This window comes from Mugil cephalus, chromosome 22 (assembly GCF_022458985.1).
Source record: "Mugil cephalus isolate CIBA_MC_2020 chromosome 22, CIBA_Mcephalus_1.1, whole genome shotgun sequence".
Classification (NCBI taxonomy): domain Eukaryota; kingdom Metazoa; phylum Chordata; class Actinopteri; order Mugiliformes; family Mugilidae; genus Mugil; species Mugil cephalus.
This window is the reverse complement of record NC_061791.1, coordinates 8,308,844-8,326,606: the sequence shown is the minus strand read 5'-3', so window position 1 is coordinate 8,326,606 and position 17,763 is coordinate 8,308,844. Positions and strand designations below refer to the sequence as shown.

The 17,763-nt window shown below is 42.7% G+C and overlaps 1 protein-coding gene across 2 annotated transcripts in view; it reads right to left on the bottom strand.

Moving 5' to 3' along the window:
• Window positions 1-17,763, bottom strand: part of plxna4 (plexin A4) — a 205,050-nt gene that overhangs the window by 170,673 nt on the left and 16,614 nt on the right. For both annotated transcript variants that reach the window (XM_047575065.1, XM_047575064.1), the window contains exon 2: window positions 9,476-10,826. In XM_047575065.1, coding sequence (XP_047431021.1) covers window positions 9,476-10,723 — 1,248 coding nt within the window. In that variant the 5' untranslated portion in view covers window positions 10,724-10,826. The remainder of the gene's footprint in view (window positions 1-9,475; window positions 10,827-17,763) is intronic.

The following is a 17,763-nucleotide window of genomic DNA, read 5'->3' as shown; positions in this document are numbered from 1 at the left end:
TTCCGAGATTAATTACATTTCCAAAAAAGCGAAAGTGATTTTCGTTAATCTGCGTGCACGTGCCAGTAAAAGGCGACGCACGTGCGAGAAGAGGAAGACGTGATGTATGAAAATGTGCATGTTTTTCTCGTGTCGTGGTGTATTATTACTGCTGGTTGCCAATCACCGCCATCTCCGTCCTGTGTTCCGCAGCCTAATGAAATATACTTTGTCTGTCATCCCTTTCAGGAAGCCGACACATTTTCATTACGCCACCACCAAAACATGACATTTATAGCCGAGATGCCAACGTCGTCTCCAGCGAGACTACCAAATAATATCAATGTAGCCCTTGACATCGTCTGCCGGAAAAGAACCGCTTCGATCATGTCTGACGCTCCTTTTCCGTCTCTCGGCTCGCCTCATTGATGCATTTCTGAACTCAGAGTTATTATTTTCTCTCAACTGCTTTTCTCACAGCTTTCGACAATGGTTAATTTACAAGATACAAGATTGCTCAATTTTTATCAACAATTTTATGGGAAAAAATGGTTGCACCTGTCACACGAATGTGCCAGCTGCTTAACTGATAACCACTCAAATAAGTTGAAACTACAAATGCGAACTCGTTTCTTGCTCAGGTATTTCAGCCGGCGTCCTGCGGCGTTTACCGAGGAGAGAGGACAAAGATGGAGAGGTCCTCCCCAAAGACAGAGGGACAAGAGAGCAGAGTCTCTGTGTTTGGACCGAGGCCAGGCACGGAGGCAGAATCAGGTCACTCTCAGCCGTATCCATCTCCCTGCTTCTGTCTGCATGCCAGCGCCAGCACAAAGAGAGCTCTCTTCTGGACTGTGCAGAGGGATCAGCAGATACAGAGTGGGGGAGTGGGGGGGTGGGATGGGGGAGAGAGGGGGCAGTGGGCGCGCGCGAAAGCAAGAGAGTTGCTCAATGCGATTAGTGGGGGACTGAAAGAGATCTGCTCTCCAACGCTCTCTGATGTATGGCCTAATCTGGGCTTGCGCCGTCGTGAGGGTCCATTGCATTGGCTGCAGGTTCACAATGTTAATGACACACGTTAAGCCACAGAGACGTTTTACTTCTTGCCACTGCTCGAGCATTGAAGAATATAAGGAAAGAAGTTTCTGGCATTGCTAGCGATTGCAGTGACTTTCATCAACAAAAATCTGCACTTTTATTATAATTCTGATTAGCTTGCTTCAGTCCCTACATGACCACATGGGAAATGTTCCATTAAAAAGAAAGACTGGGGCTGAATGAAAAAAAATTGTATCATAGTAGTTGCTCTTTGTATAATTAGGCACTTGGACATCCAGTATTTTCCTCTTACCCTACTGTGCAAAATGACTGACCTGCCAGGATGATTGGTGGCACTAGAGAATTATGTCATGACTAAGTGGGTTTGCAGTGTTCATTGTCAGATATAATGTCAACATTCAATTTGACTATAATAAAACATTGGCTGTATGAGTCCTACAGCAACACTGAGACGTTTTTAAGTTAAAGACTTCAAGCCTTATTAGGAACATAAGATATGCAAAAGCATGTTTGGTTCACAGCAACTGCATTGGAATAATTTGATCAAAGCTGTTTTTTTTTTAAATTCTTCTGTAAATAATATTTAATTGTAGACGCTGTTATTAACAAGGATTTGTTGTTTTACCCCCATTAACCAATAGAACTTGTCTGTGTTGTCTGGACTTATAGGGCTGAGCTGCTGGTTTTCAGCCTAAACTGTAACTAAAGTGGGAGCCACATCAGTTCTGGAATAATTTAGAATATGCAAATTAAAAAAAGAAACTATTTTTATGCTACAAGAGTTATCATTAAGAAGCATTAAATTAAAAGCTTAAAATAGGAAATATCTTCAATCTGGACAGACTGTCGAAGAGCTAATTTTATCAATGGGAACTCCTCATTTCTGTGATTGATTGGTGGAGCTGCTGTTGTGTCTAAGATACACTGAACATGACTTATGGCAGCTACACTGTAGCACGTCCTTTCCCTTCCGGAAAATTATTTGACTCTTCACATTTAAATGAACCACTACCCAGTTATTTGTGGGTGTTACTGTGAGAGAGAGTCACAGTCTGTCTGATAACTGACCCATGGTGCCCTCTATTTCTCTGGCAAACTACAGACGAGTATAGCTCACAGCACAGTAAGGACACAAAAATACAACTTAAATCGCAAATATCAAAGGATGGGAGAATAATATTGGACAAGTCAATACGATATAAGAAGAGTTGTGTATAAGATAGTCCAGCATGTGGCTGTTAAAGGAGTAATATGCATGAAGGGGAACAGTAACTCAGATGTAATGCATTCAAAGAAAAACCTGCAGATCTCTTTAGAAAAAAAAAACAGCCTACACTGAAAAATGTAAAATCAGGAGTCAACGTGAATCTGTCTCTTATGTCTGGGGTTCAGCTCTCTTTGTTAAAGCATCCACGGGGCATTCAAAAAGACTGAATTATGCTCAAAATTCAGTCTGAACGCACAAGTGTCGAGGTGGACTACAAAAGCTGTCACCGAGTAGATTTAACTCCCCCCTTTTGCATGACGCCCTGGGGACTGTTTGGAGAAACCAGTCACAATGATTAGGACTGCAGAAAGAATATATACGTGTATATACGGGCCCGGCTCTAAGCCTAACGGTGATTCCATCTCAGGGAGGATGTGATATCAATCTTAATGGGCCAGTGCAGATACAGAATGCAAAAGGGGACAGCGCAGTGAGAGTTTGTGCACATTAATATTAAAACGCTGCCGGAAAAATGCGGCAAATTTCCATTTATCGGTGTGTAGGTGTGTATTGGGTTTGATACACACTTCTCAGGTGTGTGGCTGAGACAGAAGTAGATTTAGTTTAGTAGATTTGTGTGCTGGCAGCTTTCAGTATGATGCATGTAAGCTTTGGGAGATATTTTGGAAATTTGTGTTTGCGGATGCCCGCACCTGCCAACTGTTAGTTGAGCAGCTACAACGGATAATAAATATTGGTTAGGGAAAACAATCAAATCAGGAAGTAGCGAAACAGCATGACAATTTTGGAATGAAACCGAGACGTTGCTAAAGCGGAGCCAGAACGAGAGTGCTGCATGCAGGAAGAGATGAAGAGGAAATCTGCAAATCAAACAAGTTGATGAAAATTAATCAGGAAGAGAAAAAAAAAGGAGTTTGTGTTTTCCTATCCACTATGTACTCACATGTACTGCAAATCAGAATCGAAACTAAGCCAGTCGACATGTATTACCAACTATAGAGTTTCTACTTGTATGATTGGTCAACAAACTCTGAACCAAAACATCGGTCATTGGTCTGAAGATCACTATCACATTCATAAGTTAGACAAAGCTACGCTATTTGTAGCCTTTCTATATTTGACACTGCGAGTCAAGTCAAGACTAATGCTTTGTAATATTTACTCTGTGTTGTCTCCAAACTAAACAACCGCATGCCAACGAAGCTGTTGTGTGTAAAGTCAGGAAACAGTAGTCACGTATTAGATCAACCACCACCACGGTTGATTGACATAGTTGTATTTGCAGCTGAACACTCAGCGCTGTCGTTACTTCGGTATAAAGTAATTATGTAAAAATGTGCTAATGTACTGCAAACACTGGCTTTTTGTGTTTATGTGCAAAGCATTCAAGCTAATAAGGGCTCCAGGGCACACTGGGTAATACCACATGAAGGATTCTGTTAATGTAGACGTGATAGACATTTTCCCCCCATGACCAAACAATTGGTTGAAGAGTAGATATGATTTCAGTGAAACGAGATTTTCTTTGGTTAACTTTATCCCTAGCTATCACATCTTATTTTTAATAGTCATCATGTGGAAATGTGTTATAGATTATATTTAGTATAATTTTATCCAGTTCAACCATAAGGGAATATGTAACCTCTTCAGAATTCATTTTTCTGGCTAATAAATTGGATTAACCGTCGTACTATACTGCATTAGGTAAATGTAACTGGCAACTCGTGTATTTTGTGCGGTCCCATTTGCTGGAGAATCCGATTATTACTAAAACAAGGCACACAAAAACCATTTTTAAATGCTAGACTACGAGCAAAAACAACAGTGGAAAGAAATAAACGCTCCCGGTTCAGTCGCAGCTCTCGGGCGGAGGCCGACCAACATGGAGTACAGCAGAGGAAGCGGGAGACACTTGTTTAATCACAGAATAATGATATTGTGATGGATTCTGACCTTTAGCAAGTGGTATCATGTATGGAGATTTAATTAGCGAGCCAGCCAGCAAGCAGGATAGCGGATATGTGGATGGAGTGGGGTGAAGTGAGGAGGGAAGGTGGGGAAGGGGGGGGGGGGGGTAGTCTGGATGTCCTTAATGAATCCGCTAGCCTTTCCCTTCCTGAGGATGTGGCCTAGACTGACTCATCAGCAGCAGCCAGCCGCTGATTAAGCGGCACAATCAGGCAGAGGAGGGATGGTGATGACCGGCACAAGCGACATCACCATTCAAAGGTTGGTCAAACAGGGAGGAAAACAGACGAACGAAAACAAGTCAATAAGGCAAAGAGTGAGCATGTAATATTGGATATGAAGGACGAAATAAGAGAAGGATGAGCCTGTGTGATGGGAGACTGAGAGAGAGATCAGGAAAAAAAACTCAAAGAAACAGTGGTGGCCGAGTAGAATAATCTAATTAATTTGAGTGAATTCAGAATGTGAAGTCGATAGTACATGACAAATGTGAAAGAATAGCCCGTGGCATGTTAGCTAATGACATGTAATTAATGATCATTAGCAGAGGGGATGAGGATGGTCGCAGCCTGCCGGGGACTTACACGACGACCTTGTAGTTTCCCCCCATCGCGGTTTGGGGAGGCGGTGCTTCTGGATGAGCGTTGTAATGGTAAATGCTTGAGATGGTGGAATGCGGAATGAGTGACGGTGGCAAGCATTTATGTAAGAGCGTGAAGAGAGGGACAGGTGAAAGGAGGAGAGAGCGGAGTTGGAAGCGAGCGATGAATCACGGATGAGAGAGAAGAGAGCAGCGGGAGAATTTATTGCAATCGCGTCGTTTTGTTGTTCTGTTTTTTTCTGCTGACACAGTGAACATGGAGGTAACAGGCAGCGTTTTTTTTTTTTTTTAGGTCACATGCCACTTCACAATGATCTATGGATGCAGGCCTTTTGCAGGACTTATACTGTTGAGCACGCATTATGTGGCTCAGCCAAGCATGGCCATTTGGTGGAAAAGGGAAGCATCCTATCCTCTCCGCTGCTCTTTCACCCTCTCTGTGCATTCGTTTATCGCCCCCCCCCCTTTCTCTGCCTGTTTGCCGCCCTCCCGCTACGACTGAGAGCCTATAAGAGATGGTGTAAAGCATCAAAGGTCTGACGGGAGCAAGTGTTTTCATACGCTTCTGTAAATCTTCTTGTGACCTTGCCCATATTCACACTTGCTGTGATGATTTTTATTTATTTTATTTGTTATTTTTTTTAACTATCTCAAAAACTTGAGCATCAAAATGCAAATGTTGCACGTTAGTATGAAATCAAAACAAATCACATTTAAGAATCCACTTTTGAAAGTAGATGCAGTGTTCTTACATTACAGTTTATTAGACACCAAATTATACAGATGAGAGAGCAAAGATCGACCGATATGGAATTTTTAGGGCCGATACTGATTTTTTCAGCATTGGCCGATACGTGCTGCCGATTTTTCTGAGCCGAAAATTTCATGATAAAAATGACAATGATAACAAATGCTACTTTAACATTAGCTAGCAAACTCCTACTTAACAACAACAGTAAAAGTTAGGGCTGTAATGACTGTAATGCATTGGTGCTGAGTGACAAAGTAAATAGATGTTTGTTTGGTAAACAAAAACAAAAAAATTCAACTCTTATTTTAAGGGGTGCTCGAGATGCCTATGAGTACAAGCATTTTCTAGCTTCCAGCTGCATGCACTCTGCTAGTGGGGGAGGGGCAATGTATGGGCTGCATGGTGCACAGAGTCTCCAGCAACACAGGGTTGCTTGTGGATGCACCTGTCTGTAAATCTTGCCAGGGAAAAAAAAATATGTATCGATATGTCAATCCCTACAAGAGAGATTAACAATAATTTCATATATGCAAAAAAATGCATACTAAATAGAAAAAGGAATGTAATGTCATCTTATTATTGAACAATTTAAATATATATACGAGGGTGCCTACAGTAGTCAGAAGATATTGCAGTTATGGCAGAGGTTGGCAGAGAGTGTGCGGTTAGCAGAGAGCGTGGTTAGATCTACCCACACTAGCTCTGAACATCCAAATCAAAAATGTCCATGTGTGTGTGCGTGTGTGCATGTGTGCTCAAGTTGGTCCATGCAGCCAGACTTCTCTAATGAGCCTGGGGGCTGTTCATCCTCTCCTTAATTGGAGGAAAAACACATCATGTTCGAAATACGACAGCATTTGAAAGACTATGAGGGAAAAAAAAAATGTAAGAGAAAGCGAGAAACGGGGAACACAGTGTGAGAAAGAGAGGAAGATACTGGGCGATGAAGAGGGTAAGATAAAGGGCCATGCCCTTAAGACAAGGCTCCTTCTCATCTAAGCTCCGTCTGACAGCAACAGCCAACACAGTGACATGCCCACCACCATTTAAAAATAAAATAATAATAATAATGGTCTGGGTTGTTTTATTTTTACAACAGTTAATGGGGAAGTGAGGTTTTGGGTCACATTGTTAGGAATGTTCTGTTGATTATAGAAGACTAGTTATCTAAAAGCTGCTACTTTTACTGTTGCAAGTGGACACTGACCACCAAAATTAATAACATACAAGATCCTGCTGCAAAGCTGCAAGCTCAGAAAAGGTTGAGCAATTTTAGCTGGAAATAAGATGCTAATTTGATGTGTCCTTTAAAAAAAAAAAAAAAAAAAAGCAAAGGGGCGTCCACACGGGAAGAGACTAGCAGCAATGAGTCAATGTCAACGAAATTCACTTGAGTTGTAGCAATTATTTGGCGATACAGAGCGGGCTGGGACACCAGGAGGAGGACTAGAACTGATGAAGCTCATTGACATACAAGTTCCCCAGATGTTTAAAGCAAGGAAACAGTCTAGGAATTCCTCCCATTGCTTATTTGCATCATATTCACCATACATACAGTGGGCTTAAAATGCCAGGTGAACCCAGATAGTGTGTCTCAACTCAAGTTAAGCTTGATATGTGGGCGGAGCTTAAGTCTGAACACCTACACTGTGCTTTAGTTGGGCATTTTTTTATATAATTAATCTTTTAAGAGGCTACATGTATTAATTTTAACAGAAAAGCCACGTGCATCATGCAGCAATGTTTGGCAAGTTTGATCAAACTAAAACTAACCTCTATTAAGCATTTAACATTTCACTTGTTGTACAAGTGAGTTTGAACCTTTTTTTGATATTTACTGTATGTGTCTATGCGTTATTAATCATTCGAGTGCAGGAGCCCAAAAAGCAGCCTGCCTTGCACAATTCCCAGGGCAACCTTGTTTGGTACACTCAAGAACGCGTGCATGACGATACTTTGCCCGTCTTAGCTCTCTACTGTACGCCCGAGGGAAGCGCAGATGGGAGAAGATGTGAACGATGACTTTAAACTACATTTCTGATTATATCTGAGACACTGCGCTCCCAGTCATGCATCATTTAAAGCAGCAGAGGAATTAATCAGAGAGTAACAACCAGTGATTCATAAAAAATCTAACATGGGATATTAGAAAGTCAACCATCCATCAAAAGGTGCACACGAGAGGTGGGAGGTATGTTTAGCTTTACATAAATGCATTGTAAAAATACAGAAAAACATGTTTATATCCTCTAATTTGACTATATTTCAAATGTGATAGGCCTTCATCATCTCATTTATTGCGTATTCAGAAATTTAAATATTTAGAGTATTATCAACTCCACCAAATCTTATGTAGATGCCACGAAATGATATGTAGCGTCATTATTCTATCAAAAACCTCTGTGTCTTTAAACGTCAGTGTCATCAATAGCCATACTTACAAGTGTGGTGGCACGTGTGTGTATGTGTGTCAGAACTCATCTATCTCCTGCAGAGTCCACCGTCACTTGTTCAGCAGGGTCTAATTTATGCGCTGGCGGTGGCGCGTGCTGAAATGGCATCATTCCTCAGCGCTAACCCCTGTGTGCTCCCTCACACTTCCTTTCCCTGCTGACAGCTCCACCCCAGGCATGATTTATCAGGCCCTCAAGCAGCAGACAAAGGCGCCCCGGCACGTGCGCGGTGCCAGAGACGGTTTAATAGATAAACACGGTGATTCCGGAACCAAACACAAGAGAGGGTCAGCTTCGTAACGTCTCGACGTGGTGCATGAGTAAGGTCAGAACAATGCGGTCTGCAGCGAGAGGAGAGAATTTATGACTCTGAAATATGACCATGAATCATACTGTTCTAGGCATTTGTTGCTTTATACACTCTCATTTAAAGACCTGATGAGTATTACTGATATTTCATTATTGGTAAAATATTTCCAGAACTACAGTGTGTGCCGTTTCAATAGTTATCTTCATGTTGCTTCATGTTATACCGGCAAGCAGACATCTTCAGCATGGCTTCATCTTAACCAATTATCTACACCCTCTGAACTCAAATTCTGCAAGTGAGCACATGACTTATTTAGCCATTCCTGCTACGTAGAGGGAGACAATAACAAATGCATTCTGATGGAGACAATTTTCTTTTCCTTCAGGTTCGTAGCTTTTATTAATGATATAATATGAGATCAAGACACAAAAATGCACGAAACGGCTTCGGCTGCTTGTGAAGGTGGTCTAAACACGCAACACCCAATTTAACCTTGCTTTTTTTTTATGTGCACTAAGTGAGAAATCAAATGAACTGAATCACTGAATTTGTAATGCTGTTACGGAGAATGGAATTATGGTAATTTGGCTGAGCATTCGACTGCATTGTTTAAAGGGTGAGCGGATTAAAAGAGGCGGTGGATGGTTAACATCTCATCGTAATGGGATGGAGCATGAACCCACCCAAGAACGTGGTGTTAGAGAAGCCCTCCCACTGTGCACCCAGCTCATTATAGCAACATGGAGGAAATCCTTCAAAACTTATTTTCCTCCAGAGGTACTCACCTGTAATGTTTTACAAATAGAAATTATGAAAACGACACAAAATGATTACCGTTATGTTTTACTACTGGTGCACCATTTTCCTGAAGGTTTGATGACTCATACTTCAGGTAGAAATGTGTGACACTAGCTGTTCCACAAGAGACTACACCACTGGCTGTTATTGTACATAATGTGGGCACAGTATGTGTGGGATAATTAGCGATACAGCCCTGCATTTTGTGCATTCTACACAGTATGCAGAGTTTGATCTTCAAAATCTGAACCTAATTTGCATTTCCCTACTGCTGTAATTAAACTGGTACACCTACAAAGCCACAAACTGTGTGCGCTAAAGCTGTACTTACCGCACTGCTGCAGGGAATATCTTTGACTTTGAGCCAGGCCAGGTCCAGCGTGCCCTCTCCTTTGTAGCAGGACTGCAGCCTTTCCTTGATTTTCTCGTTGATCTTCCGCAGAGAGAAAACACACAGCGCCGAGTCCTGGGAAGCCTGGCGTGGACGACGCTTCTGGCCTTTAGAGAAGACGGCAAACAGCACATCATCGTCTGGGGCCACGTCGAGCGAGCGCGCCAGGATAGCGCCGGCTTTTGACAGGTAGGCCGCTTCAAGCAATCGGTACTCCACGTTGCCACTAATGCATCCAATAGGAACCTCCACGTAGGAATTGAATGCAGTGTCTGCCTTGCAAAGGCGGACTATTTTGGAAGTGTAAACCTGTTCGCGACCAGCAGAGGATGATCCCGTGGTTGGTCCCCCTCCCATTTCAGGCTGTAAAGTCAGAAAGTAGACAAAGTTCCCACTGGCAAAGCCATAAATGTAGTATATGTCAAAGTCTGGGATGACGGTGAAGGTATCTGAAGGGATCTTAATCATAGAGGCCACAAACTCATCATGGAAGACATAAGCAAACATGCCATCCTCCTCAGAGTTTCTGGCCAATTTTCGGCTAGAGATGGTGGGGAAGTACTCTGGCTTGCCATCCACTGCTGTGGCTACAAACAGCATGTCCGGAGAGGCATTGCCATAAGAGACAATGACGCCAAAGACAGAGCCGCTCTCATTTACACCAGAGAGGTAGTGCTCCTTCTTGTGAAAGGGCTCTCCCAGTTTGAAGAGGTCATCTAGACGGAGGAGTTTGCAGATACCTTGGTAGAGGCTGCCGCAAGCCAGCAACCGGTTCTCCCGATAGTCCATCAAAAGCATCTTGTTGACGTTGTTGGTGAGCGTCAACGGCTCACTGCAGGGTTGGACAATACGTGGTGGGTAGCACTTGCGGTTGTCTTCATCTGGGCCAGTTTCATGGGAGACCTGGACCTCCAAGTCCGGAGACAGTTTATATATGCGATTGACAGCTCCCAAATAAACATTACCATTGCGATAGTCCACCGCCAGATGGTTAAATGTCCATTCAGGGTTCTCAGCATGAAATGATGCATACTCCTCCTCCTCCTGAAGCAACGCTGTGATCACCTGGGAGCCAGCACTATGAGCCTGTGGTGCTTGCACCACTGTTTGTGGTCTAACAGGAAGCACCAGACTAGACAGGAAGCAGCATACAAGAAAATAGGTCCGTATTCTGTTGAGGGACGTCATGGCTGTGCTGAGGGCGGGACTGGTGAGGAGAGGGACGAGGCACAGGCCAATATTGTCGGCCAGTCAGGATCAAGCCTCTCTTGAGATGAAGGACATTATGTACCTGTAGAAGGAAGAGACAGAACCCAGTGAATTAACAGGACAACTGCTACAGGGTATTGACAGATATATGTATATAAAGACTATTACGTGATCTATTTTCTAATTTTATCTAGAACAGACTAGAGCAGAAAATCTTAATGAGTAAAAAAGGTGAAAAGGCCATACATTTGAGACTGCAGAGCAATCTATAATTGGCGAAGAAATGGGCTACATAAAAAAAAAAAAGAAAAAGAAATGAGGCTAAGGTACGGTAGCACATTAAAAAGGCACAGTAGAGATAGCTCAAACCAGAAGGATCAGAAAGGGGACAGAAAAAGGAGGAGTAATGCATTGTCTCAGAGGAGGCGATCAGCGTGGCTCTGCACCATCTCTCTGCACGGACCCCTGCCCCTCTCCACCCCTCCTTGCCTTTCTGCACTAGCCGCTATGCATCTAATTGATTCTCCCCTTGGAGCAGCAATTTGCATGCTTTGGCGATTCTCTTTTCTCCCAACAGGGCAGCTCACCTGCTGACACTGCTAGCAGAGAGAAAAGGACCTTCTTTCCCTCAAACATACCTACGCATACACATGTACGCGCACACTCACACAGAGGAGGTTTATGGGCAAAAGAGGAACAATTAGGGAGGAAATGCAAGTGGTTGCAGAAATAAGCTTCCCCATGGTCCCTGGGTCATTTACACAGTCTAAGCACTATACAGCCACACACACACACACACACACACTACATGGAATGAAACTACTGATGAAAATGCTGCATGTGGTAGACAGAACTGTTACGTCTACGCTGTCTAAGCACCAAGCGTACAGTGTAAAACACACACCAGCACACATTATCGAGTACAAATTACTGTAAACGTGGTGCTCCCCTGCGCGAGTTGTGCGCTCATTACACCTCTCCGGTGTCAAACTGGGTATTATGATGAATGTTGTTCACCTGGGTTGAATCCAGGTATTACATTAACACAGACACGCACAATTTAAAAGCAGCGCAATCATCAAAATCACAAGCTGTGCTGAAGCTTTGTCAACCTACATCGTACCGAAACTAGATTTTCAAATACAATAATCGTCTACTTCTTGCATACATCAGTTTGTCCTTTATGAAAATAAACAACAGTAACAGGGGAGTTGAAGCTGGGATCAAATATTTATAACAAAAGGTGTATTTTGAGTTTTGAATGCGATCTGGCAACCTGTAAAAAATAGCACGAGTAATACCAACACGCTTTATCAAATTCACTCGCTAACAATCAGCGAGCTATTGTGTGAGAGATACAACTGGAAGTGTCACTCATAGTAATGCTATGCAAGAGCTTGTCTGTCACACTTAATGCTAATCTCCTCCAGCAAAACGGATCATTTTACTGAACAATGTCAGGGTTGTGCTCACAGAAGAAAAACTAATACCAAATGAAACAACCAAATATATCAATGCTTACTGCTGTTGTTGGCAAAAAATACGGATGTTACTCATGTTACTTTCCAAGGCTTTGACTATATGATCACTACATGTATGTATGGACGCATAAACAACATAATATTATCCAGCCACAGAACTCGTGTCATGTTCAATACCAATCACAAGTTACGCTGCTGGTGTCAAACACAAACCTCATCGCAAATCTTATCAATCTCAAGAGTGAGGAGGAGGCCACTCAACATGTGATAAGAGGACCAGAGAGGAGGAAGATGAGGTAGATAAAAACTGATAGAGATAGGTGATATGAATTCTGATGGAGCATGTGTGCGTAGAGGGAACATTAGCATAGCTTTGAAACGGGTATAAGGAGGAGGGTGAAGGGGAATATCCTAAAGTAACCCTGCACAAATTTAGGACACATAACAGATGTCGAATAATAAGATGAAGAACAAGAGACGGAAAGAGGTTTAGACAAACTCGCCAGTGGAAGCTGCTACTGCTGCTTGAGGAGTGATGACAGGGCAGTGAGCCCATAATGTTTCTCTAAAAATAAAAGGGAAGCTGCATATTAATCTCACACAGGGAACAGCAGTGGAGCTCCCACCTCTCATTTACTTAGCAGGGGGGGACAGCCATAACAAAGTGTTCCTCTGAAATTCCCAGACAACTTTATTCAGTATTTGTGAATATAAAAAGCGACAAAGCGGGGAAAGGAGTGTGAGACATGGTGAGAGACATAGGGAGGGTCTGTTATAGCACCTTCACATCCCACCTATTCTCAAGAGCATGTACGCTACCACAGTCAACGCACGACTGACATCCAATAACAAAAACAAAAAAGGAAAAAGGGAGAGTTCCCACCCACTGAAGTTTTCCCCCCTAAGAAAAAAAAAAAAAACAAATCGAGAAAATAAATCGGGAGTTTCGCAAACATAAAACCCTGAAAGGAAAAAAAATAAAATAAAAATCACCCTCATCAGTGGTACCCTGCAAAGGCAGTGTGTCTGCCACACAAATCTGTTGCTGAAATGTAATTATCCTCGCTGACGGGGGGGGCGAGCTCGTTTAGTTGCTGTTTGCCTTTGCCTGCTGATCATCAAGCTCCATTAATTAAAGCTTGCTTTGGTTCTGAGGATTTATACATCAGGCGCGCACACACAGACACACACACACACACAGGGAAGGACTGATATTTTAATGCATAGTTCATCTTTATCTAGTTATGTGTCATTACAGCCTGACTTTTCCCTTGCCTGCTGTACATGCTTATTAATATCAGGTATGGCACTGGTGCGGCTGTAAAAAAATAACACAAAGTAAGGACGTTTAAGGCAAGTGCAAAGCACTGTATGACAGTAGCATAATAATAATTTATACTGTATTGATCCCAGAGGGGAAATTCCTGCTGTTGACCCATCCATTCACACAGTAGTGTGTGGAGTTGGAGCAGTGGGCTGCAGCCTCAAGTAGACTGCGTCTGGGGAGCAAATTGAGGGTTAGGGGCTCGCTCAAGGCACGACAGTCACAGACATGGAGGGAGGCGAACCCAATCTGCACCTTTAACTGCTACTCCACAGCTCCCCACTAACAGAGAATGCAGAGTTGGAGATGATTTTTAGGGTAATCTGTCGCAAGTTCAGAGCAGGTGAATGACTGACAGCGTTGAGCGCAGACGTTGGAGAAAGAACAGAAGGACGTACAATGGTGATGGAGATTTAAGAGATAGGAAGAAGAAATATTAAGAGCATGTCTTAAGTTACTCAGTGCTCTGTCCATTCTCTTAAAACTGGTGGAAGGAAGAACTGCCAAACTGCATGGAGTAGAAAGTCAGGAAATACATAAAGAATCTAGAAACATGGGGGCCTCTGGCCTCAATCACGACCTCTAACCACTAATAGAAAAAAAAAAAAAAAGAGATTGACATAAAATCTAATGCAAAAAAATAGAAGGCCCTGCACAGCCTCCTGCTCTTAGCTCACTGTCAGATACACTTGACACTACACATATAAGCTAAATGACACACATTTACAGCCCCACAGGCATCAAAGAGTGCTAATGACTCCATGATTATTAGCACAATACACACACTTCCAGTATCACTTGGAACAGTGAGCAAGAAACAACAGTGCATGTAACAGTCTGTTTTTTTGTGTTTTTGTTTTTTTATGCATAAACTCCATTTGGGAGACGGGAAAAAAATTGGGAGGTTTCTGTTTTCCCCATTTTGTTTTTGTGTGTGTCCTTAGGAGGAATCATGTGATAACTGTGAAATGACAACCTAAAAGGAAGACAAATATAATTAAACGTCTGTATGTGTGACTTTGCTAATTAATCACGTTCTCTTGTTTCCAGGGAAGAAGGTCAAACGAGGAGAGAAGAGGGGAGGAGTAATCTATTGTTGTCACGACTCCTGTCACCTGTCAGGCGGTTGTGTGTGTGTGTGACAGATGAGACGCAAACAACCAGTTAAACTCAAAGATCAACGGGGTTCAACGGGGAAGCAACTTTCAGGAACACAATAATATTAGGCAAAGCTATTATGGATGTGACAGGAACCATTTTGCTTTGGTGATGATTGTGTAACACAGAGCCCGGGCCAGAAATGGCAACTAGGGGACACACAACAACAACAAAAAAAAAAAAAAAGCGTGCCTCAACAAAATAATCTCCTTCTATTTATAGTCTGGCAGAGGGGAGGCATTTATGTTGAGGAAATTACTTCGAAATTGAGGAAAATGTTGAAGTGTTAGGTAAACAGCTTAACTTCTCACAGTGGGGGGAAGAAAAAAAAAGCTCAAAAATAACTAACACATCAAAAGTAACACCACGAGTCAAATGGGATTAGGAGATTATGAGAGAATAAGAAGTGGGGTAATTACATTTAATTCTTTCTATTCATAAAGGAATACAGAGCAGAGTAGATGTTTAGGGTAATCTGTCACAGGTTCAAACCAGGTGAGTCAGTGAGTGACAAGGTTTTGGACGTTGTTTGTGATCTGATGTGCTATAGAAGCAACAGTTGTAAAGTAAATATGTGCAAGTATGGGATGTAGTGTGGTACCAAGACAAAAAGTGAGCATGGGGGACAAAGTCAGGAAATACAGAAAGACTCTCTCTCTGAATTTCCCGACTTTCTCCGTTGTTGACTTGTGACACAGAGACGGATGAAACAAGAAAACTTCCAGACAGAGATGTATGTCCCAGATCAGTGGATGTACTGACTGAAGTAGAGCCCCCGCCCCCACCCCTCACCAAAACCCAACGCACCCTTCTCCCCTGCTGAGCGCTGGCACTGATCAGAGGAATGAGCGCCACTCTGTGTTTTCCTCCAGCCCCAGTGTGTGGCTGAAATACAGTGTCCCTGCTCTCACCCAGAATAATCACACACACACACCCACACCCACACACCCACACACACACACCCACACCCACACACACACACCCACACACACACACACACACACACACACACACACACACACACACACACACACACACACACACACACACTCCAGAACACAACACAGCAAGACGCACGCACTCCGACTTCACACTTCTGCATAAAACAAGCAGTAAAAACAGAGCAGGACTGCACACAAACACACATCTAGTACAAAAAGCTAAATATTTGAGAGCGTAGGAAACCATTTATAAATCAGAAATAAAGATGTGCACATTCACATGCTCAGACCAGCATTCACACCAGGTAGCATGGATGTCTTTGTACAAAGGGCGCTGATCTATAGAAAGCATACAGTCTGTTGTATTAGTGTCTGCAGCTACATTTCACTGGAGAGAGTGAAGTTATACATGCTACATGACACTAATAAACGCTTTCCATTCATAAACAGTAATTAAAATCTATTAGTTTTGGTGAACTCTATTCAGAAGAATGAAGAACGTTAACAAACCCATAAACGTGGTGAAAACCTATTATTAAGCACAGCACGAGAAAATTAAGATATACAATAAATAATTATGCGACACAAACAGACAAGAATTTAAGTGACGATTAAGCAGTGATCAGGACCAACGTGCCCATCAAGCTAAGCTAACCCCTGCTGATGCACAAAACAGATGGCGTACCCACTTCTCTCAGGAAGGCAGCAGTGGAAAGAGAAAAAGGAGGACACAGAGGATGGAGAGAAGAGGCGGGATGTCCTTGGTGTTTACATCGAGACGTGGATTAGCAGCGTGGATTACTGTCACGAGATACCCTGTCAAGATCAGGGTTAGGAGGTCTAATCCACCACAGAGCTGTGGATATTACAAAGAAGGCCTTGGGATTGTACTGTCAAATGGGTACACATCATGCAAATGGAAGAAAACTGACCAAGACTCTAATATAATGATTACAAATGGAGCAATTAGCAGAGTTTGGAGCAACAAGGGGATACAAATAATGCATTACGTTATCTCATCTTCTAATATTGCTTATCCTCACTAGGGTCGCGGGGGGTTGCTGGAGCCCATCCCAGCTGTCATTGGGCGAGAGGCAGAGTACACCCAGTCCATCACAGGGCTAACACAAAGACAGCTAGGGTGAATTTAGAAACACCAACCTAATGGGCATGTCTATGGATGTTGGAGGAAGCCAGAGTACCTGGAGAAAACCCAAGGAGAAACAAGAAGAACAGGCCAGAAAGGCCCGAGTCGGACTCGAACCCGGACCTTCTCACTGGGAGGCATCAGTGCTAACCACAAAAGGAAATAGTCCCACAACCTTAAGATGGTTTGAGGATTTGGATCAAAAAGATCATGGAGTTCAGGGTAGATGTTTTCATTACTATAACCAACGTTTAGTTCAGGTAGACTAGTGCTACTCATTTATAATTAAAAACAACAGCTCCTCAGCGGTACAACTAAAAGACGGCTTGGCTCAGTAAGTGCAGCACTGTTCGGTCAGCACACACTTGCAGTGTGGCACACACCGCTGCTGATATCCTTAGCAGGACACAGTGAGATGATGGTGCTGGCATTAATGTCTTCCTATGTTACGTCTTTCGTATTTATTCCAACTTCACATGTGCCTGAAGTAACATTCATATTTTAGCATTAAGAAGCCATTGCACGTAACATGTTGGAAGCACCGCTCAGCACGTAGCTATCGTTTCACATCCTCTTTGAAGATGAGACTCATAACCATAGCAACCCAAAAAAAAAATAAAAAATCTCCTCTGCTGCATCGCATTGTGGGATATTTATGCTAGGGGAGTGTCCAGTGTTTACATGCCACAACATTTCTCCAGGAACGGCATGGACTTTGGTTTTATAATAAAGTTGCAGACATGCCAATAAATCTAATGTTCCACAGTTAGCATGTTAATATTGGATTGTGGACACAGCAACAGTGAGTGTTATCAATAAATAAATGGGGCAAAAATGCTGAAAAAGAAAAAACAAATGTGGGTCATGAAAACATATAATGTGAAATACAGCCAAGAATAGTGAATCACTGATCCAGCATAAGTGTGTCAAGTACGCAAACTTTCTTCCTTTTCTCGCTAGATGGCTGT